This window comes from Garra rufa, chromosome 5 (genome assembly GCF_049309525.1).
Source record: "Garra rufa chromosome 5, GarRuf1.0, whole genome shotgun sequence".
Lineage (NCBI taxonomy): Eukaryota > Metazoa > Chordata > Actinopteri > Cypriniformes > Cyprinidae > Garra > Garra rufa.
In genome coordinates this window covers 43,123,316-43,151,153 of record NC_133365.1, presented here as the reverse complement: position 1 = coordinate 43,151,153, position 27,838 = coordinate 43,123,316, and the positions used below count along the sequence as shown (strand labels likewise).

At 35.5% G+C, this 27,838-nt stretch overlaps 1 protein-coding gene across 1 annotated transcript in view; it reads right to left on the bottom strand.

Annotated features, from left to right (window-relative positions):
- git2a (G protein-coupled receptor kinase interacting ArfGAP 2a) overlaps positions 1 to 27,080 on the bottom strand; it is a 32,995-nt gene extending 5,915 nt beyond the window's left edge. Inside the window, 21 exon segments of the mRNA XM_073840539.1 lie at positions 290 to 353; positions 1,297 to 1,452; positions 3,673 to 3,864; positions 4,100 to 4,182; positions 10,317 to 10,595; positions 13,210 to 13,359; positions 13,457 to 13,599; positions 13,695 to 13,806; positions 15,593 to 15,690; positions 15,773 to 15,845; positions 16,123 to 16,174; positions 18,054 to 18,099; positions 18,365 to 18,459; positions 18,707 to 18,837; positions 18,938 to 19,024; positions 19,237 to 19,342; positions 19,903 to 20,015; positions 21,663 to 21,796; positions 26,438 to 26,461; positions 26,464 to 26,499; positions 26,502 to 27,080. Of these exon segments, the coding sequence (XP_073696640.1) occupies positions 290 to 353; positions 1,297 to 1,452; positions 3,673 to 3,864; positions 4,100 to 4,182; positions 10,317 to 10,595; positions 13,210 to 13,359; positions 13,457 to 13,599; positions 13,695 to 13,806; positions 15,593 to 15,690; positions 15,773 to 15,845; positions 16,123 to 16,174; positions 18,054 to 18,099; positions 18,365 to 18,459; positions 18,707 to 18,837; positions 18,938 to 19,024; positions 19,237 to 19,342; positions 19,903 to 20,015; positions 21,663 to 21,796; positions 26,438 to 26,461; positions 26,464 to 26,499; positions 26,502 to 26,517 (2,190 nt within the window). The 5' untranslated portion in view covers positions 26,518 to 27,080.
- Between the last annotated feature and the right edge of the window lie 758 nt (positions 27,081 to 27,838).

Here is a 27,838-nt window from a genome sequence, read left to right as displayed (position 1 = left end):
CACATTTAAAATAAATAATGTACATATAGATAATTTTTAAATAATATTTTATCAAACGATGATTGTTTAATGATTGATTATGGTTTATAGCTTGTCTAACTAGTCCATATTTCCAGATAGCTCTGTGAAAGTTTTTGGACACTTAAATGTCAGACTGAAATGTATTAAAATATTTTAGTGAAAAACAAAATTAAAATAAACTATTTAAATAAGTAATTTATTATTAGTATTATTACTATTATACAGATTTATTTATTGCATTTATGAAGTGTGGAGAGAAAGTGCAAACCTTGGGGAACAGGGCAGCCATTTCACTCACAGCCACATGTATTCTTTCTGCGCAGGGTATAAAGCTGTTGGAGAAAATGATAGATACTGTATTAAAAAAACATCAGAGTTTGAAGAGTGAAAAGTGAAGATAAACAATCAGAGGGTAAAGCTTTAAAGGCCTGTTCACACCAACAATGACATTCTAAATTTAATAGCAGCCTATACTACAATAACGACACGGGGGTACGTTATCATTGGAATCACTTCCAAAACTATTTTTTGAGAGCTGATGAACGATAAAACCACTGACAGCCAATCAGAATCCATCCTGCTTTAAGAAGCTCGAGAATTGAAAGTAGCAGATAACAAAACTACAGCACACTAAACAGAATTTTATTGCGTTGCTGTGGATTGTATTATAGTTCCTGCTATAGTTATTGTTCTCGGTGTGAATTGGACTTAAAGCTAGACACTTACACTATCATGGAAAACACAATTTGTCCATAATACTGTATTGTATACAGATATACCTGTTTTGTCAAACAGTAGTGATTTTTATTCCACTCTGACATATCACAATTTGCATAAAAATTACAGAAACATTAAGAAAATAAGTAAATTCTGTTACAATTTCTGTGCAAAAACCCATCAAAAAACATGCATATTTGTTTGAAACGTTAGTTGTGAAGCAGACTTGATGCATCCCCCCAGTACTAATACATTCATTTTTAAGAAGGTAAAAACATTTTGCTATAAAAACCAAACCGGTGCAACAGAAAGCTTAGAAGTTAGATGGATGTCAGTACAAAGCTTTTTCCTAAAAGAGAAATCAAGTGCACCAACGTGAGTTCCTGCAAATAAAGGTGAAGTTTAGAAGACAATGCAAACTGACACAAGCCTTTGGCATTAGACATAGTAGCGATCATGCGTATTCCATTCATGTTCAGATTAGTGGGTTATGAAGTTATGAAGAGAGAGGTAGAGGTAGACACTGTGCCTGTGAGGCAGGGACAGAGGCCAGAGTACCAGGAGGCAGGGTTGTTGGGGTTGGCTGGGTGGGGAGCTCTTAGGCCGAGGGACTGCATGGGAGACGGGGGCTTGTCTGCCCAAGGCACCAGTGTGCTGAAACAACCCAGACTGTGTCTCAGTCTGCGAACACTCTCCCTCTGCTCACATGGTGCACTGGTGAGGAAAGAGACAGATCGGGACCCAAACAGAGCGTGGCCCCCGATAGGACAGACCCAAAATGATGAACAGACAATTGAGAATAGACAGAACATGGAGAAGGTATGAATGGAGGAAGTCATTTAATGGATGGGAAAGAAGTGATTTGCATAAACAGCCACTTTCCATGGACAGGGTACAAAAAAGGCTAATTTGTGTTTTTTATTTTCCAGAAATATGTTTTTAATATATTAATATATATACATACAGTTTAGGTCAAAAGTTTACATACACCTTGCAGAATCTGCAAAATTTTAATAATTTGACCAAAATAAGAGTGACCATCCAAAATGCATGTTATTTTTTTATTTAGTACTGACCTGAATAAGATATATCACATAAAAGATGTTTACATCTAGTCCACAAGAGAAAATAGTAGCTGAATTTATAAAAATGAGCCCGTTCAAAAGTTTACATACACTTGATTCTTAATTATGTGCTGTTACCTGAATGATCCACAGCTGTGTTTTTGTTTTGTTTTGTTTTTTTTAGTTTAGTGATAGTTGTTCATCTGTCCTTTGTTTGTCCTGAACAGCTGAACTGCCTGCTTACCTTCAGGCCTGTTTTTTTATTTGTGTATTTAAACCCTTTCCAACAATGACTGTATGATTTTGAGATCCATCTTTTTAACAGTAAGAACAACTGACTCATAAGGACTCATATGCAACTATTACAGAAGGTTCAAACGCTCATTGATGCTTCAGAAGGAAACAATTCATTAAGAGCGGGGCGTGAAAACTTTTTGAATTTGAAGATCAGGGTAAATTTAACTCGTCTTCTAGGAAACATGTAAGTATCTTCTGTAGCTTCTGACGGACAGTACTAAATACGATATTTAGGCAAAATAAAAAATTTACACATTTTCGTTCTGTTCAAAAGTTTTCACCCCTGGCTAGTAATGCACTGTGTTTCCTTCTGGAGCATCAGTGAGCGTTTAAAATTGTAACTTTTCAACACTGAATAATAAGAAATAGTAAAATGTTTTTTGACCAAATCAACATATTAGAATGATTAATGAAGGGCCATATGACACTGAAGACTCAAAAATTCAGGTAGAAAAAAATTACATTATTTAAATTACAAATAAATTAAAATTGAACAGTTATATTAACTTATTTAAACTATATTGTAATAACATTTCACAATACTTCTCCTTTTACTGTATAAAATAAAACAGACATTTCAATGGTAGCATGCAGTATATACATTTAGAATTATTATGAAATTCAATATTATTATAAACATTTACTGTATATAACTATGACAAATGTAGTCTAAATAAACTAGCACTCAGTGGAGCCATTTTGAGACTAAATGTTGAATATTTTGGCTTATGTTCCCATATGTATCTGTTTAATCATGTGTAAAAAAAAAAACTTTACATTTTTATATTTATTAAGAAAGAATCTACATTTATTTATTCATTCACTTTTTTTTAACTATAATAAATTAGATATTAATTATCAAAATTATGTCATTGTGGTATGATGTTAATTCTTGGTTGCAGTTAAAAAGGTAAAGGTTGGACAGGCCAAAAAAAAAAAAATGCTTTGGCTTTGGTATTATGTTACATTTCATCAAATGTCTAAGTGTTCTCACAACTAAAAACATTGATTTGTGTCTCTAATGCTTAAAAGAGATCCACCAAAAAATTTTAATTCTGTCATCTTTTACTCACGGTCATGTAATTTAAAAAAAATTCTTTCTTCTGTGGAACATAAAATAACATTTTCTTAACATAAGAATGTTGGTGACCAAACAGTTTTGGTTCCCACTGACTTTTGTCCATGCAATATAAGTCAATGGGAACCAAAACTATTTAGTCACTAACAATCTTCAAAATAACTTCTTTTACGTTCCACAGAAGAAAAAAAGTCATACAGGTTTTGAAGTAAAAGAAGAATTTTAATTTTCTGGTAGACTGTCTCTTTAAAGAATTAGAGACAGAATTGATGACAGATTTTAGATTTTTGGGTCAGATATTCCTTTAAATTAAATAACTCGAACACAATTTGTAACCTACTCATGGAATGTGCCAACGATTTACATGTGAAATTGTTAAACAATGGCCAGAAGTTAACAAAAGGAAGGGAATTAATGACTTCACATTTATTGCTGCCATATATGATGATGGAAGAAATTGGAGATGGGAGATGTTGACACTGGACATCCTCTCACCTCTCATGCTTGTTCTCCTGCGCAGCCCTCAGCAGTTCCTGAATGTTCTTGGTGATCTGCTCAGTTTTACGGATGACGTCTTCAGTGCTGGGCAGACTGGGGTCGGGCTCACATTCGTGATCATCCAGCTCGGGTATAGAGCCGCTCTCTCCCATCCAGCCGCTACTGCGCAGACGACATCTTCGGCCAAAGCTGCAGGGAGGGAGGAGGTAATATAAATGGAACCAAGGCATCAGGGATGAGTAATGCTTGATGCACGGTTACTTGATGCCTTTAGAGCATCATTAGCCTGTTTCCTCACTTTACTTGGCTAAAAGCGGAGGACAGGCAGTTCTTATTTTCAGAGGGAAAAAAGGCTGCTTTTGTTTGCCAGCAGGATTTGAGACAGGAGTTATTTCAGGTCATAAAAAGGAAAACGGACACGTACCCAGAGTCGTCCAGATCAGATTCGTTAACAGTGTTATCATAGTCACCATCAGACACACTGCTCTGCTTGTCAAATTTGGAGGCCTAAAAAGACAGGAAAGGATACAGTAAAAGAACACGTGACTTCACAAAATGCACTGAAACTGCGGCGATGTAATTGGAAATATCAACATGTCTGGTGGTTCATATGAAATTAAACTAATTAAATTGAACAATCCGCAGTTGAATGGTCAGTAGAGTATAAGCAAGGTTTTAGCATTAGATTCATTAGATATACCAGGCATTAAACTTTGAAAAGCTGAGGCGAGCAAACAAACTAGCTTTAGTAGTCTGGTTGAAGGAGAAAAGACCAGAAAAAGAAAAAACATTTACGGATAATTTACTCACCCCCTTGTCATCCAAGATGTTCATGTCTTTCTTTCTTCAGTCGTAAAGAAACATTTCTGTCCATATAGTGGATGTCTATGATGCCCCCGAGTTTGAACTTCCTAAATGCAGTTTCAAAGGGCTCTAAACGATCCCAGCCGAGGAAGAAGGGTCTTATCTAGCGAAGCGATCGGTTATTTTCTAAAATACATTTTTTATGATTTATATACTTTTTAACCTCAAAAAACTCTCATCTCATTTTCTTCTCCAACTTCAAAATCATCCTACATCCTTGAAGTTGGAGAAGAAAATGAGATGGGAGTTTTTTGACATACCCTAACTGTTATGAACAGGAATACACAGAGTTCATGCAGAGATAGACAAGACGAGCATTTGAGGTTAAAAAGTATATAAATTGTAAAAAAAATTTTTTAGAAAATAACCAATAGTTTCAGTAGATAAGACACTTTTTCCTCGGCTGGGATCGTTTAGAGCCCTTTGAAGCTGCATTTAAACTGCATTTTGGAAGTTCAAACTCGGAGGCACCATAGAAGTCCACTATATGGAGAGAAATCCTGAAATGTTTTCTTCAAAAAACATAACTTTTTATGACTGAAGAAAGAAAGACATGAACAACTTGGATGATAAATGGGGTGAGTAAATTATCTGTACATTTTTGTTCTGGATTCTATCATTTACCTTAATTTTATGAAGCTACGAGAAGAGGATGCTGAAGAAACTGTTTTCTTTGCACAGAGAAAGTATTCTTGTAGCTTCATAACATTAAGGTTGAACCACTGATGTTACATGGACTGTTTTAACAATGTCCTTACTACCTTTCTGGACCTTGAACATGTCAGTAGTGTAGCTGTCTATGCAGAGACAAAAAGCTCTTGGATTTCATCAAAAATAGCTTAATTAGTGTTCCAAAGAGGGTAATTATGGACAGAATTTTCATTTTCGGGTGAACTATCCCTTTAAGCCCAGTGGACAGGTCATCTTTGTTTTGTAGCAATGACCAGTTGATGCATGAAAGTCAATTATCTATTAAACAACTTCTGTCTCCTTAGTGGATAAACTCAGGGTTACAATTGAATATAGGTCATGGCCCTGATCAGTGTATTCCTTCACAGTGCAGTAAAGCATTTACAGTAAAGATATTTGACAGTTTCATTGGAGCATGATTCACTGTGCTCAAGGATAATGAGGTAATGGGGTCAGACGCCAGCAGAGCTCTGACCCGGGACATTACTAAATTAGTGTAAGAGTATTGTATCAATTTCCTGTCAGGACAGGACCGGTCATGATGCTTGGAGAACTGCCACATGATGTCGGAATAATCAAATGAATGTTCCATTGAACACACTCGCAATCACTTGGAAAAAAAACTTACCAGCTCCAAATTTTTGAATGGTCGTGTATTCAAGTGTGTTTGGTTATAAAATTTAAGAAATTGATTAATTTAATTTAAGTTGTCAGATCAATACATTAAAGGAGAAGTTCACTTCCAGAACATAAATTTACAGATCATTTACTCACCCCCTTGTCATCCAAGATGTTCATGTCTTTCTTCAGTCGTAAAAAAAATTGTTTTTTGAGGAAAACATTTCAGGATTTCTCTCCATATTAACTCTGGTGCACCATAGAAGTCCACTATATGGACAGAAATCGTAAAATGTTTTCCCCAAAAACAAACATTCCTTTACGACTGAAGAAAGAATGTTTTTTGAGGAAAACATTTCAAGAATTCTGCCCGTATAGTGGACTTCTATGGTGGCCGCGAGTTTGAACTTCCAAAATGCAGTTTAAATGCACCTTCAAAGGGCTCTAAATGATCCAGCCAAGGAAGCGGAATGATCGGTTATTTAAAAAAAAAAAATTGACAATTTATATACTTTTTAACCTTAAATGCTCGTCTTTTATAGCCCTGCGTCAACTTTGTGTCTTCCAGTTCAAGACAGTTAGGGTACGTCAAAAAAATCCCATCTCATTTTCTCCTCCAACTTCATAATCGCTGCAGAAGATCAAATGCCCTTTACAAAAAAAAGGTAAAACAGCTATTTAGGACAATTTTGAAGTTGGAGAAGTTTTTCGACATAACTGTCATGAACTAGAATATTGATGTTGATGTAGAGCTAGACAAGACAAGCTTTTGAGGTTAAAAAGTATACAAATTGAAAAAAAACCTTCTTCCTCAGCTGGGATTGTCTACAGCCCTTTTGAAGCTGCATTTAGGAGGTTCAAACTTGGGGGCACCATAGAAGTCCACTATATGGACAGAAATCTGAAATGTTTTCCTCAAAAAACAATTTTTTATGACTGAGGAAAGAAAGACATGAACATCTTAGATGACAAGGGGTGAGTAAATTATCTGTAAATTTTTGTTCTGAAAGTGAACTCCTTTAAAAAAATGTCAGGCAAAATATTTAGACAAAATGTGGCTCTCCTAAAGTTAAATAGCTATAAACAAGGGCCAAAATGCACGAACACACACAATCAGTGACAACAGAAACACAAATCTAAATATGGCTGCAATCTGCACACACAAAAGTAAGCAAGCTAATCTAGCTCATTTACATATCAATGTTTCATAATTGTGTATTTCTCATTTCTACTCTCAGCCCAGAGCATGTAGCATTGCAAGGCGTCCTGAAGAGATGTGTGAGCAGCAGTAGCATCAGTGGACAAGCTCGAGCAGTGCACTCTAGAATTGAAGACACAAGCAATAAAATGCATGTGCTGTCTATGAGGATGATGGTGATGATGAAGGCCGAAATACGTATCATTTGAAAACAGCAGCCCCCGGAGGGTTGGCGGAGGGACCGGTCATGCATGGTGATGTGTGGAGCACAACAGGTGTAAGAGGAAAAGGGATGGATGGGAGTTGAGGAGGCAGAGGATGAGTTTGTGAAGGGGGGTGGAGAGGAGGTAAGGGGGTCTTGGAGATTTCGTCCGGTCCCGCGTGGAACAGAGCATGTGAGGATGTACTTAACCCTTTGCGCACTCTCATCCCGCAAACAGGACGGGGAGGGTGAGGAGGAGGAGGGGAGGAAGGGGAGGGAGGAAGAGGTGGCCACAAACACACCTTTTGCAATCTAGAAAGGGGTGCAAATAATACTTGAGAGAGAGAATGAAAGATTCATGATGAAGAAAATGCTAAATTCTTAAAATGCTTGGCTAGGAGAGCCTTGGCTAGAGAACAAGGTGATAGAGTAACCTTGACTTGATGTTAGTAACAATTTAATAAAATAGTAGTCAGTCAGTAATCATTTGGTAACACTTTACAATAAGGTTCAATTCTTTACCACAAATGTATATAAAACTACAATGATCTTTTTTAATATTAATTTATACACACTACCTTTTAAAAGTTTGAGGTCGGTAAGATGGCCTGTTCACCAAGGCTGCATTTATTTGATTAAAAATACAATAAAATAGAAATACTGTGAAATATTACAAATGACTAAAATCTTATTATAAAAATTATTTTCTACTAAAATAAAATTTTATAATGCATTTAATTCCTTGGATGGCAAAGTTGATTTTTTTAGAATAATTACTCCAGTCCAAATCATTCTAATATGCTGATATGCTGCTTAAAAATATTTATCATCTTATTCTGCTTAATATTTTTGTGGAAACCATGATATACCTGTTTTCAAGATTCAATGATTAATAAAAATTCAAAAGACCAGCATTTATTTGAAATCAAAATCTTTTGAAATATTAAAATACATTTATTGTCCAATTTAAACGAGTTAATGCAGTCTTTCTATAAGTATCAATACTATAATCGATTATTAAAATATTAATTTAATATGAATAATTATTACACTACCAGTTAAACGTTTTTGGCCTTTTTTTTTTTTTTTAATCTCTCCTGCTCACTAACCTGCATTTATTTAAACCAAAGTACAGCAAAAACAGTAAAAACAATTGGTAACACTTTACAATAAGGTTCTTTAGTTAACATTAGTTAACCACATTAGTTAACATGAATTAATAATGAACTGCACTTATACAGCATTTATTAATCTTTGTTAATGTTAATTTCAACATTTACTAATACGTTATTAAAATATTGTTAACATTAGTTAATGCAGTGTGAACTAACATGAACAAACAATGAACAACTGTATTTCCGTTAACTAATGTTAATGAAGATTAGTTAATTCAGTAACAAATGTATTGCTCATGGTTAGTTCATGTTAGTTAGTACATTAACTAATGTTTAACTAATGAACCTTATTGTAAAGTGTTACCAAACAAATTAATGTTTACTATTTAAAATAACTGTTTTCGATTTGATTATATTTTAAAATGTAATTTATACCTGTGATTTTTAACATCATTACTCCAGTCACACAATCCTTCAGAAATCATTCTAATATTCTGATTTGCTGCTCAAAAAACATTTATTATTATTATATTGAAAACAGCAGAGTATAATTATTTTCAGGTTTCTTTGATGAATAGAAAGTTTTCTTAAATATAAATCTTTTGTAATGTTATAAATGTCTTTATCATCACTTTTGATCCATTTAAAGCATCCTTGCTAAATAAAAGTATTAATTTCTATATTTTTTACTCCCATCAAAGAATACTGAAGAAAAAAAAAGTACTACTAATAATAAATGTTTCTTGAACTGCAAATCAAATTGCATATTGAATCTGAGAAACATATTAGAATTATTTCTGAAGGATCATGTGACACTGATGACTGGAGTAATGATGCTAAAAATGTAGCTTTGATCACAGGAATAAATTACATTTTAAAATATATTCAAATAGAAAGCAGTCATTTTAATTAGTAAAAATATTTTACAATATTACTGCTTTGCTGTATTTGGATCAAATAAATGCAGGCTCGCTGGGCAAAAAAAACTTCTTTAAAAAAAAAACATTCTTAACTGTTCAAAAACTTTTGACTGGTAGTGTAAGTATTAATCTCTTTTAAAAATAAATATAAAAATAAATTAGATTTTATTGACCCCAAACTTTTGGCTGGTAGTGTACATCAATAACAATATAAAATAATATCAGTTATGTGTTAGGAACAATCATGAAGCAACAGTTTTATAGAATATGTAAACCCAGTGTTAAATAATAACGAATAAAGTTTGAACATTTGCATGGATTGGAAAATAATCAGTATCATTAATATGCAGTAGAAGCAATGAAAAGCCATAGGGTTAAACATTTTTAATATCAACACTCAAAAGGTCAGTGAAAAAGTGAATAAGGAAATGAAATAGGAACTTACATTAGAAAAAGACAACTGAAAATAAAATACTGGGCATTTTACATCAAGATGATACTGCATTTTGTGAGCTAGCATAACCGTGACATGTACAAAAGATACTTTTATGGTTTAAAAATACAAAAACAAAAGTTAAGTGCACTAAGCAACTAAGTTTCCATTGTAAAAATGTTGCTTAATACTTAAAAAATGCTTAAAATTCACTTTATCTCCAATTATTGGACACTGGTACAATATTATTAGTCATACTGACTAGGAAAGCAAACAAAAAATTGCCCTCTTGCCTGAAATGAAAAATAAAAATTACATGTACTAAGTTACATAAACCAAAGAGACTGAGTCTGTGTGACTTGTGCATTGACTTGGCTATAAAGACATGCTTTGTAACTCCCAACTGACACATGAAATTGAAACAGGAAACAGAAAACATGGTGAAATAGCTTCTATCTGAGCCAACAGGATGCAAAGTGAGTAATACAATAAGCTCTCATAAAGCGCTGAGAATTGGAAATGTGCCATCACCATGCTGCAACGTTAAAAAAGAAGGTGAAGAAGAAAAAGGACAGTAGGCGAGAGGCAGGTTTGTACTTACATAGGTTGGGAAGGGTTGCAGGGTGGGGAAGGTCTCCTCAGGGTAAGGGGTCTCTCCCTTGGGGAGAAAGGGCTTCAGACCAGAGCCGGTTTCATACATAGACATGGGGCGGCTCGCCCGTGCAGACAGGTGGCGTTTCAGGGCAGAGGAGGAGGAAGAGGAGGAAGAGGAGGAGGGACTGGAGGGGTTGGGGTGGTCAGGGCCGCCGGGGGCCTGATAGGGTTGTTGAGCGGAGACCTGCCGCCTGAGAGAGTTGTTCTCGCTTTGCAGAGACTGCAGCTGAAGAGAAACACGAGTAAGCCAGAGAAACGCAGAGAAAAGCAGAAACTGTAGCAAAGCTGAGCTTACAGGAAAAACTGTCAATCAATTAATAATGATCAGTTCAAAAATTCCCACCTAGAGTGTCGCCCACTACAGGCCTACAGAATTTTTACGGAATCTTAGCCTTTTTGTGATGAAAATGTTGTGTGTGTACATTCTTAATTTATTTAGCTCCAATTTTACTAAATCATAGTGAACAAATAGTAAAACTGAATCACATCATATTTTCTATAATTTAGTTTGATGAAATAGCTGTAAAATCAGGCATATGATATCCATCTTTTTGAAAAAGGATTTCTGCTCCATGACATTGCAGGAGGCTTGTCAGATTGTAATAAAAAGGCTAATTATAAAGTCAAATAATTGTCAAATTCAAATAAGAAAAGAAAAATTTGAAAATATAATGTAGGACATTTACTTAGATCTCATACAAATAATTAACTCTTGTAATTAAGACAAAATATGAATATAATTATTATAAAATACAGTTATTGTCAAAAGTTTACACACACCTTGCAGAATCTGGAAAATGTTATTTTACTTTAGGAGGGATTTTATCATTTAAAATATGAGGGATCGTACAGAATGCATGTTATTTTTTTATTTAGTACCGACATGAATAAGATATTACACATAAAATACAGTTCACAAAGAGAAAATACCTGAATGATCCATAGCTGTTTTTTTTTAGTGATAGTTGTTCATGAGTCCCTTGTTTGTCCTAAACAGTTAAACTGCCTGCTGTTCTTCAGAAAAACCTTTCAGGTCCCACAAATTCAGCTTTTTCAGCATTTGTGTGTATTTGAACCCTTTCCGACAATTACTGTATGATTTTGAGATCCATCTTTTCACACTGAGGACAACTGAGGGACTTGTATGCAACTATTACAGAAGGTTCAAAAACTTTTGACATTTCCTTCTGAAGCATCAGTGAGTGTTTGAATCTTCTGTAATAGTTGCATACGAGTCATTTAAAAAAAAAAAAAACAGCTGTGGATCATTCAGGTAACAACACTTAAGAATCAAGCGTATGTAAACTTTTGAACAGGGTCAAAAGTAGTTTATGTAAAATATCTTATTCAGGTCAGTACTAAGAAAATAACATGCATTCTGTATGATCCCTCTTATTTTGATAAAATAATTAACATTTTGCAGATTCTGTTTGGTGTATGTAAATGGTTATAATTACTGTTGAGGTCAAACAAGTTAAACTCTTAGAGGAACTTCGAGGAAACCATTATATGGAGTTGCTCAATAAATCCAAACTTCTTAACAGCAAAATGTCCAGTTTAGCATGCAGGAACTGGCAGATGCAATGTCTAGACATGCTCACAAAACAAGCGCAAGTTAGACGTGCTTAAGAATCTACAGGGAGAGACAGAGATTTGCTCTGCAGCTAGGACAGAAGCGAAAGAGATCGAGCCAGACATGTTGGCTAAGATCAGAAAGGAAATGCAGAGCATAACAAAAGAGCCTAAAAACTACACTCATGATAATATGATTTTGACCATCTCTATTTTTACCCAGTCAGATGTTCATCCAATGCAAAGCCACACAGTTTTATCACACAATGGCCTAATTTTTCTAATCACGAACATTTAAAACAGTTTCTGAGAAACATTACATATAACCATTTGTGTGGGAAACACATATCCAAAACCACTTTTGAATTGTAACACATTTTAAGCAAGAAGCCAAACCTTTAACAACATAACTAAACTAATTACACATTCTTTTATGAGAGGACTAAAAGTGGTAAACAGTCAAAACCATCTATAACCAAATCTTTAAAGTACACTAATCACCATATTTTTTTTAAACTGTAATTTAATGAGAAATGTAGCAGGAAGGCTGGAACTAATTACTTTAAATGCAAGTACATTTAGGGACTGCTCTTATTTTATAAATAAAAAAATATTACTAAACAATAACAGTTTGATTTATGCATGACTATATTAAACACTTCAGTGAGTGTGAGCAAATTCTCTCCAATGAAATTATAATTTATCATCTTGCAGAATAATATTTGAATGGGTTTTAATGTCAATGTGAAAGAGAAATAAATTACATTTCAAACTATTTCCACACTGACATGACAGCAAAGGCCTGAAAGGCTCTAAATTCAAATTATAATTATTGTTTTACAGTCAATCAATTTTAGCTTTGATTTATATTCTGGAAACCTATATGTACATACATATACAAACAGCCAATTAAACTGAGTCATGCTGATGCAAGAGCCAACTTATAAATCAGGTTTGTGGTTAGGGAGGTTAGCATGCCAGCTAATCAAATGCATTCAAATGCTGAACAGTCAGTATGTTTTGGTTTCACGTCTCCAATACTGTACGTCTTTTCCAATGGTTTAGAGGTCAAGGTCATGCTGGTTATTTAAACACTACAGTAGTTATTACAGTATTATTCTGACATCAGCATTCCAGAGGATTTTAGGAATCGGTCGATTTTGCCCCCTCACGTGCGAGAAGAGGTGCGGGTGTAGGAGTTAGACAGTCTTGCTTTGTTTAGCTGCTCTGACCAGGGCTTTCAGCGCTCACTGCTGAATCTCTGGTACCTTTTTCTGCATCAATCTCAGCTCCTCACTCAGATTACTGTTGGCCTTCATCAGTTCCTGAATTTTGGCCTCCGAGGCTGAAAGCGCATTTTTCACCTCCAGAAACTCCTGCACAGAAATTGGTCCATCGGACAGATCAGAGTCCAGACTCTGAGGAAAAAAGAAGTGGTTGGGATAGACAGCCCACATGTGCACATGCGCACATCTGTAACGGCAAGACAAAGTCCCTAAATCTTTACAGGTCTACCTTTGTTCTGTCTGCTTTGCCCACTCGTAAATCAGTGTCCGTGTCTTCATCAGACGCCACACTGTCATAGTCTGGCTGGTCGATTTCCTGGCTTTCGCTTCCGTGACGACTACCCACGCTTTTGAAGAACACGTCAGCATTATCTATGAAGTAGTAGACGTAACAATCATGAAACATCAACAAGAACTTCAAAAGAAGTCAAAGACTAATGGTTGGTGTGTCTGTATGCAGGCTGTACCTTTAGGACTTGAGACTGAATTCCCCAGCTGGCGTCGCTTTGCATCACTTAGAATGTCAATCACAAGTGTGGCAAATTCATGAGCGTTAAACCTTGCCAGCTTTTGTCTTCCCTGTAAAAGAAATTAAGTGATGATTTCATTGCATATTCATTGTCTGAACAACTGTTTGGTCTTTACATCACTTGCTCATCAGTGGATGCCCTGCAGTAAATGGGTGGATGGAAGCCCATTTCTACCATTGAATAACAAATTAATAAGGTAATTGCTTAAACTTTTTTTCTCACAATGCGAGTTTATATCTCACAACTTTGACTTTTTTGGACATTATAATTGATGACTAATGTCCAATTCTGAGGGGGGTAAAAAGACTGATATTTTCCCTGAATCGCAAGTTTATATTTCACAATTCTGACTTAATAACTTGCAACTGCATCTATCTCAAGCTTATATCATGCAATTTTGAGAAAAAAGTCAGAATTGTGAGATACCAACTCACAATTGCAAGAAAAAAAAAATAGAATTGAGAGTTTGTATCTTGCAATTCTGACTTTATAACTTGCAACTGCGAGTTTATATCATGCAATTATGGGAAAAATATTCAAAATTTTAAGTTTATATATTATAATTCTGACTTTATAATTTGCAATTGTGAGTTTTGCCAGAATTGTATCATGCAGTTCTGAGAAAATTAGAATTACGAGTTTATATATCATGCAATTCTAAGAAAAAAAGTCAGAATTGTGAGTTTGTATCACGCAATTTATCTTTCAATTCTGACTTTATAACTTGCAACTGAGAGTTTACATCATACATTTCTGAGAAAAAAAGTCAATTGTGAGTTTGTATCATGCAATTTTTAGAAAAATAGTCAGAATTGTGAATTCGTACAATGAAATTCTGATAAGAAAAAGTCTGATAAGAAAAAAGAACCTTGCAATTCTGACTTGAAATTGCGAGTTTAATTCTGAGAAAAAAGTCATAATTGTGAGTTTGTATCATGCAATTTTTAGAAAAATAGTCAGAATTGTGAATTCGTATAATTAAATTCTGATAAGAAAAAGTATCATGTAATTCTGTGAAAAAATTCAGAATTGTGACTGAGTTTGTATCATGCAATTATGAGAAAAAGTCAGAATTGTGAGTTTATATATTGTTATTCTGAATTTATCATTTGCAATTGCGAGTTTGTTATGCAGTTCTGAGAAAAGAAAAGTCAGAATTGTGAGTATCATGCAGTTCTGAGAAAAATAGAATTACAAGTTTATATATCATGCAGAAATAGAAAAATAGTCAGAACAACGGAATTTTGATAATTCTGATTCTGTCGCTTTTATCAGCTGTTTAAACTCCAATTCTGATGGCACCTATTCACTGCAAAGGAACCATTGGTGAACAAGTGATGCAAGCTACATTTCTTCAAATCTTGGAGTAAAATTTTACAGCAATTTTTCATTTTTGAGAGGACCATTTCTTTAATATCAATGGACAAATATATCTAACTGCATGTGTACATAGATCAAAAACTACTCAAGTAATTTAATAATAATTTTCTTTAATTTTATTGTTGAAAGTGGACAGATTAGTAGAGAAAGTCAGCTTTCCTGGTTCGTGTGATGGCGTTAAAAGTTGCAACTTCTCGGAAAAAAAATCTATAACATGCAAATCTGTCATGTGTGGTTTGCTTCTAAGCTTCAGTGCATAACAGTTTTGATGCCATTTCCCTTTTATATTAATTTTGTGACATCTGTTTCTATGTTCGTCTGGCACCTTTTGGCATGTTGCACTTTTAGCTGCAAACACTGCATAAAAGGTGTTATAAATTGTCAAAGTGCAATATCTTTATTTCCTGTTAAAAAGACTTTTGTGAAAGTGTAACAACTTTCTGTTCAGAACTCGCCTGGTTTCGTGTTGATGAATACTCTGGGTTCACAGGAAGGAAAGGCACAACTGTTGTCTCCGTTACCAAGGTGCTGTGGTTCTGAGTGGCCAGCCAAACTGCACCAGATACAAAAAAAGTGCTCACATCAAAGTGTCATGCTTTGCACTTGTATAATGTACATTTCTTAAGTCATCTCACCTGCATCTGTCTCTCTTCGATCCACTTCATCGTACACATCCATTGCCAGTTCCTCAAATAAATGATCACTGAGCTGCAATGATATTAGCAAAGTTGCATCAGTCATCTGTGCTCTCAATGGTTGTAAAACTGTATAAAGGCATGTCTGGAGGCCAGTTAAATAGCACATAAAGATATTAATGACTGGCAGATAACGGTTTTGGGGGTGTTGCTGCACTTTAAAGGCCATCTGCTTCATAAAAGCCCAACGGTTTCCTATGTGCTTAGCAGTGTTGGCTTTCCAAGTAACAAGCTACAGTAGTTAAACTACAGCTAAAAATAAAATCAAATAAAATGTAAAGAATACTTACAGACTGCAGTTTCCTTTTTGCAGCTTTTGCAAACTCTGTTAACTCCAGACTGCTACAAAAGGAAATAAAATTGTAAATAATATTAGTTTTCTTTATTAAATAGCTTTATTATAAAAACCTGTAATGCCCAAAGATAAGAGGTGAAATGTAATTTTCAATTTCCATTCTTTAAGTAAAATACTTACACGTTTCTTCTTCATCAAAGATAGCAAAAAAAGAAATCGCAAGATATTAACGTTAAATTATATGAAACATTAAAAACATGAGGGGAAAAAATGATTTCACCCCCTGCTGATTTTGTATGCTTGCCCACTGACAAAGAAATGATCAGTCTATAATTTTAATGGTAGGTTTATTTGAACAGTGAGGTACAGAATAACAGCAAAAAAAAAATCCAGAAAAATGCATTTCAAATAAGTTATAAATTGATTTGCATTTTAATGAGTGAAATAAGTATTTGATCCCCTGTCAATCAGAAGATTTCTGGCTCCCAGGTGTCTTTTATACAGGTTAAAACCTGACATTAGGAGCACTCTCTTAAAGGGAGTGCTCCTAATCTCAGCTTGTTACCTGTATAAAAGACACCTGTCCACAGAAGAAATCAATCAACCACCATGGCCAAGACTAAAGAGCTGTCCAAGGATGTCAGGGACAAGATTGTAGACCTACACAAGGCTAAAATGGGCTACAAGACCATCATCAAGCAGCTTGGTGAGAAGGTGACAACAGTTGGTATGATTATTCACAAATGGAAGAAACAAAATAACTGTTAATCTCCCTCGGTCTGGGGCTCCATGCAAGATCTCACCTTGTGGAGTTTCAATGATCATCAGAACAGTGAGGAATCAGCACAGAACTACACGAGAGGATCTTGTCAGTGATCTAAAGGCAGCTGGGACCATAGTCACCAAGAAAACAATTGGTAACACACTACACCTTGAAGGACTGAAATCCTGCAGCGCCCACAAGGTCCTCCTGCTCAAGAGAGCACATGTACAGGCCTGTCTGAAGTTTGCCAATGAACATCTGAATGATTCAGAGGAGAACTGGATGAAAGTGTTGTGGTCAGATGAGACCAAAATCAAGCTCTCTGGCATCAAATCAACTCACCATGTTTGGAGGAGAAGGAATTCTGCCTATGACCCAAAGAACACCATCCCCACTGTCAAACATGGAGGTGGAAACATCCATTTTTTTCAGGTTTTTCTGCTAAGGGGACAGGATAACTGCACCGCATCAAAGGGGCAATGGACAGGGCCATGTACCGTCAAGGCCAGGGCATTAAAGCCTGCCAGGGCATTGAAAATGGGTTGTGGATGGGTATTCCAGCATGACAATGACCCAAAACACATTGCCAAGGCAACAAAGGTGTGGCTCAAATAAAAAAACATCAAGGTCTTGGAGTGGCCTACCCAGTCTCCAGACCTTAATACCATAGCTAAAGGTTCGAGTTGCCAAACTTCAGCCTCGAAACCTTAATGACTTGGAGAGGATCTGCAAAGAGGAGTGGGAGATGTGTGCAAGCCTGGTGGCCAACTACAAGAAACGACTGACCTCTGTGATTGCCAACAAGGGTTTACCACCAAGTACTAAGTCATGTTTTGCGAAGGGATCAAATAATTATCTCACTTATTAAAATGCAAATCAATTCGTAACTTTTTTGACATAAGTTTATCTGGATTTTCATTTTGTTATTCTGTCTCTCACTATTCAAATAAACCAGACTGATCATTTCTTTGTCAGTGGGCAAATGTACAAAATCACCCAGAGATCAAATAATGTTTTCTCTCATTGTATACAGTAATAAGTAATATACTGATAAGTAATATAAATATTCTGGGATGTAATCAGTATTATTCAATGACCCAAACATGACTAAAATGGCACCAGTTTACAAAGGAAAATATTAGAATGCATTAGATTATTTCTACCTGTCTGCCATCTGTGGTATAATGAAATGCTGTCCATTCTTGTGGTCTGAAACAGAGAATGTATTGACAGTATTGACATACTTATATGGTTTAACGTTTTCAACTGATAAAGATGCACTCTAAAGCTATAAAACGCATTAAGCTGACTTCAACATCACTGTGGTATTTTATGGAGCCATCTGGCGCTCTAAAGACCATAACCCACTAAAGTAAGAGCGTGCTATAAACTGGCTTCATCAGCGTCTGCAGCTGGATATCAAAACATCAGGTCTTATCATGATAGCACACCATCGCTCTGCGCTCTGACTCACCAGGCTTCCGCCCACAGAGATAGAAGGCCAGCCTGTCTGTGAGCTCATACTGTATTTCCACCAGTCTGTCTGCCAGGTCTTGATGGCCAGCTTGCCTGATTACAAACAACACAATGACGTTATGACATATGGGTTTTTATTTTCGAATGTTAGGGTCCTGTGCCAAATGCTGCCCTCAGCCCTTGTGATCCCGGAGTCTTCTATAAAATGTGCACCAGTAATAGAATACACAGCAGGCCTTCAGAATCATAAAATGACACACCATGGACCAGTACTGTTATCATTAATTAAACGTTATTACAAACTTGCTTTTGGTAAAACCTAAACTTAGCTGTTGATTACCTTGCATAGTGTATGGGTGTTTTGCCAGTGGAGTCTGGAGCACCAGGGTCTGCCCCATAAACACAAAGGAGCTCAGCCTGGCACACTTGCCCTGCTTTAGCTGCTATGTGCAGGGGAGTGTTCCCTTTCTCCTGTTTAAACCAGTGCAAAACCGTTAAAAATGAGCAGTACGTTCGGAATGCATTTTTAATCTGAATATGATAAAATTAAGTCGAGATCAGAGGGTTTTACCGGGTGGAAGTAGTTGGCTTGAGCCCCAAGCGACAGCAACCGCAAACAAGTTTCAAGATTGCCGGTTCTCACGCTGGAGTGAAGTTGCTAAAGAATCAAAGACAATGTACGTCAATAGAGACATTTCAACAAGTCTGACAGAAGACGACTGCACCAGATGGGTATCAGATGTGCTAGAGGAACTGTTTAATCTACAATTCAACAATGTACCATAATGAAAGCATCTAATATTTGAAAGTACTGAACAACTGAAATATCAAGAAGAACGTCAACCATGAAACAGGTAGCTCTTTCCTTACCTTGCTTAGATCAGCGGCTGCTGTACTGTCATCATCTCGACAGGGTAAACGATGAACGAAAGCCAGCATTTGATACTTTGATTTTATGAACTCTGTTTTGTTAGGGCTTTTTGGGTGAGAGAAACAATGGAGGTATTAAAGCCAGTTAACATTTGGGAAATATTTCAGTATTCTACCATTCAAAAGTTTGGAGTTTGTTAGATTTTTTATTGTTTTTAGAAGTCTCTTATGCTCACCTAGGCTGTATTTACTTGTATTTATAGATAAAAATACAGTAAAAACTGTAATATTGTAGGATATTATTTTGTATATATGTAATTTATTTGTGTAGTGGAAGAAAATTTTCAGTGGCCATTGCTGAAAATTCATTATCACATGATCCTTCAGAAATCATTTTAATATGGGGATTTGCTGTTCACAAAACATTTCTTATTATTCTTATCAACATTGAAAACAGTTGTTTGCTTAATATTTTTTCAGACTTTAAGATTCTTAAAAGAACAGCATTAAAAATGTCTTTACGGTCACTTTTTAATTTCTGAATAAAAGCATTCATTTCTTTTAAAAATATGCATTTTACTGACCCAAACTTTTGAATGGAAGTGCACACCAAACAAATATCTTTCTATTATGTTTAAAAAAAATCAGAAATACTAAAATACTCACTGGACTTTATCCTGAGGATTGGGTTTGCGTTTCCCGCTAGTGATGGATGACGGGTCCAGCAGGGTGTGCTCCCATATTGCATTAGCACCATTGTTGTACAATGTCTGAACCATCTGAGAATGAGAAAGAAATTGAGGGCATAAATCACAAGACAAAAATTCATTATGACAACATGCTCCTTCAAGTACGCTTTGTGAGTCACATTCTCTGATGGAAGGGCCTCCAGTGAAGTCGCACACCAATAAACCATTTTCTTATAACCATTCAAAAGCCTCCATTGAAGGATTTAAAAACCCAGATCTGTAAATAAATTTGGAAAAATGTACAACACAAAGACACAGTAAATGAAAAGAGACATTATTGGATTGAAACTATCAGTCATTTACATCAAAAGAACATGAACTTGAGACAGAAGATGCTTCAGGCTATACAAGTACACAATACCGTGACTGTTTTTGTGTTCTAATTAAAATAAGAGGCAGACAAAATAATGGCTATTAGATCTCTTTTTATGAACGTTTTTTTGCTAATTGTTCAAGGATTAGTTCACTTTCAGAATAAAAATAATTTTTATTTTTGCCCTTTGAAGCTGCACTGGAACTACAATTTGACCTTTAACCCACTGAATACCACTGAAGTTCACTATATGGAGAAAAAGCTGGAAATGTTTTCTTCAAAAACCTTAATTTCTTTTTTGACAGAAGAAAGAAAGTCATGAACATCTTGGATGACATGTGGGTGAGTAAATTATCAGAAAATTTTTATTGGAAGTGAACTAATCCTTTAAACTAATCAAATGAATCTGCATTTATTTTTTTGCAATTTCATTGTATACAGTATATATAAGTGGACCAAAATGTAAAACATTAAGTACAGGGCAAGGTCTACCAACAATACTGTAGACATCAACATTTGCCAGAAAAAAAAAATACATGGGTTGACAACTACTTTAAAATGTGCCTGAGACTAAAGATGATGATTATTATAATGGCAATAAGTCTTAGTTAACATAGGGTGGTCATTTAAAGGGATAGTCCACCCAAAAATGAAAAATCTGTCATTAAAGGTTGTATCAGCGATTTCTAGCCTAAAACATAAAGTGTCAATTTCAGCTGACCTTTCTTCACGATCCGCTCGCTGCCTGCCCCATAAATTGTCTGTGAAAAAACCGCGTCTCTCTGGTCAGCCTAGGGTCCGAGATATGCCAAAAAAAATAATCGGCGCTACCAACTATTCCACAGATAAACATACAGTGTTCCAACCAATCAGCGTCAGGGGTTTGGTGTTGTGGACTTTCCTACTGGTGCTGGGACGTGAGGGAGGCGGAGCGAAAGTCCACAACACCAAACCCCTGACGCTGATTGGTTGGAACACTGTTTGTTTATGTGTGGAAAGGTTGGTAGTGCCGATTGTTTTTTTTGCATATCTCGGACCCTAGGCTGACCAGAGAGACGCGGTTTTTTCACAGACAATTAATGGGGCAGGCAGCGAGCGGATCGTGATGAAAGGTCAGCTGAAATTGACACTTCATGTTTCAGGCTAGAAATCGCTGATACAACCTTTAATTATTGTCTATGCAGGGTCAGAAAGATCTTGGATTTCATCAAAAATATTTTAATTTGTGTTCTGAAGATTAACAAAGGTCTTACAGGTTTGGAACGTCATGAGGGTGAGTATTAATGACAAAATTTTAATTTATGGGTGAACTATCCCTTTAAAGGCATAATAAAAGGGTCTACCTGTCTGAGAGTTCAGCTCACCTGTAATTGAGTGGGTGGCCAGGGTGTGTTTGACAAATGCCGCACTTGTGAGTTGTGGCGACCCAGACTGCGATGAACACCGCAGCACCCATCGCATATCAGAACTCCTCTGTTCACAGATGCCCAGCGAGGATCTAAGGGATCCCAAGAAAATCAACAGATTAACAGGAAGTAAACAACAGCATGTCTCAGCAGCGTGTTGATCACTGATCGATGCGCAATAACACTAATGGAGCTTTTTGGCCAGTGTTTGAGAAAGAAAACAGAAACTCAATACTTTTAAAAGGCTGACGCAAGAAAGACGCTTGTTACAAGAATGCACTGAAGAAAATCAACTGAAATGTGCATGTCTACTTCAAAATCTAATTTAAAGAGTGCACAATATGGTCAACATGTAATGGGATCTGATTCTGCATTTTCACAGTTTTTCTGGAACTGATTATATTTTGAACATTTTTAAACTTAACATGCACACCTGAATCATATCATAAATCTGCACTAAGAAAGCATGTTTTGGCCAAGGCTATTATAGTTAACTAAGACCATGACACACACTTGAAATAAAATAAATGATCACGGAAATGAAAAAGTATTTTTAAAAAATGTAAAACTGAAATGATTAAAAAGTTATTTTACTTCGGTTATTTGCACATTTACATTTAGTTTAACTTGATGTACACTGAAATAAAAATTAATTAACTCTATATAGACATTTAAAAAAAGAAATAAAAATAGGGCTGCAAACCGATTAATTGCAATTATTCAATTCAAAATACAAGTTTATAAACTATGTGTGTGTGCTTTGTATATTTATTATGTTAAGGAAAAATATCTTAGATTTAAATGTAAAATATTTATATTTATATATAATATCAATTATTTACATACAAAGGTTTTTTTAAATATGTACATATGTGTGTGTATTTATATATAAACCTCAACAAATATACACAGTACACACACACACACACACACACACACACACACACACACACACACACACACATTATGTAAACAAAATTACATTGAGAATCAATTAATCGTGACTAATCATTTTGCAGCCCTAAATCAAAATAACAGAACCGTGCAAAAAAAATAAATAAAACATTCAAATAAACACAGAAAACAAAAAAACGAAATAAAATAAATATTAAAAAACAACAGTAATGATAATAATAAAAGTACCACAATCACGTTAAAATAACGCTTGTTTTGATTTTATATTGAAAGATTCAATTTTTTTAATAATAAGTGTTTACTGTAAAATGCTTTGCTGTATACAGAGTACTCAGAGTATTCATTTACATTTCACTATAATAGTCTGATAAATCATTATTAATAGCAGATACTCATCAAAAGTAAATATGAGCAATTGAGTTTTTCCTAGAAAAAATCTGTAGCATTGATATGTATGTGATGTAACATATGACAACAACAAAATGTGGTGCAAAGTTCTTCCTTATAAGGTCACAGTAGCAAGGGTTGAATGTCATCCTTTCATGTACGGCAGTAAACGCGCTGACTTCCTCTTACATACACATGCCTCAAACCACAACAAATGCTAAGCAGCTGAGCTTTACTTCCAGGGTACGAGCAGGTGACTGGGAAACACTGCACAGCTTTCGTTTCACTACCTTACAGATTATTCGAGATGGTCGTCTATACTGCAGTGTGATTCGGAATCGTAACAGGTTTAACTTCAAATTCTACAAAGATCAAGTGGCAATCAAACACACACACACACACACACACACACACACACACACACACACACACACACACACACACACACACACACACACACAAATATCTAATCAGTATTAAAAATAATGTATGTAATTAACCATGAACTGCATATGTCCAACAAAATTAGCATAAAATAAGCTGAAAAGGATTTTCTTAACACTTGTAAATAAATAAACAACACCAGAAGAGTGATTCACCAGCCTAACTCATGTAACAAACACTGGGCTAAATATTGCAGTGGTATTATCACTTCAATTTTTTCATCACTTTGCTATACTAAGCACATTATGGTTAGCTGCAAGCTGTAACCCATTTTTAGGTCATGACCCACCAGCTGAGACCTGTCCCAAACCGCTCAGAGATCCCCCACTACTACACTACACAAACTCAGCGACCCAGAGACAGAATCACTGCTCATACATTAACACTTGTCACTGGCACTCGTCCTTCATTGGCATCCCATACCAAGCCAGTTTTTAATAGAATGTGTCATAGTCACTCCTTCACTGAGTCATGATGCCAAATCAGTGAAAGTGAGGGCTAACCACACTGGACCTATGACTAACGTGTCTGAGCAGCCCGAGACGTGTTCATGTTTTCAGCAACGTACCCTCCCCCCCCACAAATTTTCCAGAGGGCAGATTCTGGCCGACTTGTGATTTCACTTCCTTCAGAAATAACGATGTAAGTCAGCGTGTAAGAGTGTCAGAATTCCCCAAGAACAGAGAGTTTTGAGGATTTTATTTTCATATGATTACAGGCCAACCCATTTTTTTTTTTTAAATATTGTTATACATCTTTTAACCCTGTGGTGGTCTTCGGCCACATTTCTTCATCAGTATGGTATAAAAAATAGACACAAACAAAATAAACATAAATTTTAAAAATTTGAATTTTTTTTTTTTAGAAATGGCTAAATGATCTTAAAAAAATAGTCACACTCGTCATCTTTGACATAAAAAATGACTGGCCTAGAAAATACGAAATGATTAAGTAATTATTGATTGTGTCTAAATATATATACATATGCAAACCCTAATAAAAGTAAGTTTTACAGTTCAAAGTCAAAAGTTTACATACACCTTGCAGAATCCAAAAAATGTTAATTATATTGGCAAAATAAGAGGGTTCATAAAAAAATGCATGTTATGTTTTATTTAGTACTGCCCTGAATAAGATATTTCACATAAAAAATGTTTACATATAGTCCACAAGAGAAAATAATGGTTAAATTTATAAAAATGACCCTGTTCAAAAGTTTACGTACACTTGATTGTGTTTTTTTGTTTTGTTTTGTGATAGCTGTTAATGAGTCCCTTGTTTGTCCTGAACAGTTAAACTTCTTCAGAAAAATCCTTCAGGCCTCACAGACTGTTTTTTTCAGCATTTTTGAGTATTTTAACCCTTTCCAACAATGACTGTAATAATCCATCTTTTCACACGAGAAGGTTCAACAAAATATTTAAAAATAAATTTTATTGAAACAAAATACATTCATTTCCTTTAAAAAAAAAGTATATTCTTCAGTCTACTTTTACCTCTGAGGATTTTAAATATGATCGCCATTCCCTAACTTAGCTAAAGGAATAAATCTAGACTAAAACGCATTATTTTCTGCATCAGGTGGGCAAGCTACTGAAGATACCCACACTTAAGAAGTTAATGACCAATTTGAGTTTCACAGCCTGTGTGAGGGATATATGATACCATAGTTGCATCAGACTGACAGAAACATGAGCTATCTAAATAAAAAACTGATCCCCTGATAAGCAGAGAGCAGCCTAGAAGCAAAAGTCACTTCCCTTCAAGCACAGGAAGTATCAAACAACAGCTGCAAAGAGGCCAAGGGCCAGAATCAAGCACCTGGCACAAGCATCATTCCCCCTTACCCTCATTCTCCCTCCTTCTTCTTTTCTTTCTCTCTGAGCCAAGTGCTGCTCTCTTCCCCATCAAGAGCTGCAGCGGCTAAAATAAAACTCAGTGCTGAATGACTAAAAATATTCACCCTAACAACAACTGCCCAATGATACTGACACGGCGGGGCAGCCCAGGCCAGCTGGTGACTGAGGCGTAGCTAATCAAGGGGGATCAATATGGGGAATGAGGAGAAAAATGAACGATGGAACATAACAAAACCATAGAGAACAAAAAAGTTAACAGCGATTTATACAGTAGTTCAAGCACCAAAATGAGTCTATCTTTAAAAATGTTTTTCAGTTAATAAAAATGAATGTGTATGTGTATATGAAATCGTTCTCCACAAATATTTGCAATAAAATAAACATGTTTTTGTCTTATTCATAGTCTTTGAAGGTCAAAACTCTGACAAAGTTATTTACAGTGTAATGAGGACAACAATGTTATGTGATGTTTATTTCTTTCTCCAGCCTTTTAGAAGTCATGGCATTGTATGTGTCAGCTAGGGTCACTTGTTGGCAATAAATAGCATTATTTTATTACTAACAAGTGGCCATAACCAACAGATGCAGTGCCCTGATTTCTCAGAGAAATGTTATAAAATGTCACCTTTAAGCAAACTTGCACCATCAATCAAGAAGATATTGTATGTTTTCACCAGGAACACCACTTGGGGGTCAATAAAGTACCCTTAACTATTTCTCCAGAGAAAATACTAGTGTGATTGATCATAAATCTTCACAGCATCATTTGAAGCTGAAAACACCCGTAGAGTTGAGTCAACGCTGCATGCTCTGTCTCTGTCGCAAAACCTACTGGCTACCAGCGTGCAGCTTGATTGGGCACTTGCTTATCATACCTAAAATGCTGTCTATGTAGACAGCTTACTGTGTTTGAGACGTACCCAGTAAAAATACATCATGAGACTCCAAAACACATACATTTTTTATCCATTCATATATCCAAAACAGAATTGAGGTTTGCGTATAAATCTGAATCATATATTTACACAGTTAAATGTTATCATTCGGTCACGTAATTCTGTAAAATCACCTGGTTGTCCAGTGCAAGTTAGGTTTTATGAAAAATCTCTTGTACCGGAATATACTCACCCGAACTGCTGCAGTCCGCACAACTTCGCTATTTCGCAGCCGTTTCGACATCCTTGTCTCCGGAACGTCGGTATTACCATGTATTATCGAACCAGAATCGTCCACGGATAAATTTAAAGCATGAGCCGCTTTGACATAATGATTGTATCCGTTTAAAAGTGTTTTATCACTGGAAGATGATCTCATACCGCGTATACGACGATTTAAAAGCGTGCATGCATCTGCACTGTGCTGCTGTAACGTGACGTGAAATAATGTATGTCGGGCTTAGCGTGTCTAGCTTGAAATTAGGACAGACGAGTCAAGCAGTGAGCCTCTGTCATGATGCATTAAAACTACACTACGGAAATGCTTGCCAGCAACCCTTCAGATCGCAGAAGAGTGCCATCTGCCCTCCCAGACCACACATTTGAGTTTATAGTGACGATAAATCAGCTTTCTAGCGCTGCCTGACAGACAGTGGATAGACGCGTCACTGCAACGCCTGAGATATCAGTTTATCCATCTGTTCGCGGGCCGTGAGACGGTTATTATTAAAATGCAGTATGTTAAATATGTAATCCTGAAAATGTATGTTTGAATATAATTATTAACTCAGAATACCAGTCTTGTTCGGAAATCAAATTTCAAGACATGTAGGACGCGATCTTCATAACATGCTGAGTCGTGCCCGCGCATGCGCAGAAGTTAGCAGGGTTGCCAGGTCTGCGTAACAAAACTACCCCAATATCATAATACCCAAAAGTATCCAAATGATCAAAACATGTTTCACAGTCACTATTGAAAATCAATATATAGTGATAATAAACACAGCTCATGAATCCTCCTTCACAAACAATAGCACACTCTAAAAATGCTGGGTTACTATGGTTAAACACAACCAACCTAGTTCTGGGTGGAATATGGACAAACTCAGCGACTGGGTTGTTTTGACCCAATAATTGGGTTAAATGTTGAACCAACCTTCTAGATAGTTTTATTAACTCAACTATTGCTTAAAAATTACTATAGGGCTGGATTAAAACAAACCCAAAATAGACACAGAGGCGTCAGCAATAATCAAAAGGTAAGCATTTATTAATACACAGTTAAAAAATGTCTTATTGTTTAATTATTTATTTAACTTAATAATAAATGTTAATTTATTGAACTTTTTAAAAAATGTGACCCTGGAACACAAAACCAGTCATTAGTAGCAAAGGTATATTTGTAGCAACATTCAAAATAAATTGTATGAGTTAAAATTATTGATTTTTCTTTCATGCCAAAATCCTTAAGATATTAAGTAAGCATCATGATATTTTGTAAATGATTTTCCATAAATACATCAAAACATATTTTTGATTTGTAAAATACATTGCTATTAACTTCATTTGGACAACTTTAAGGTGATTTTCTCAG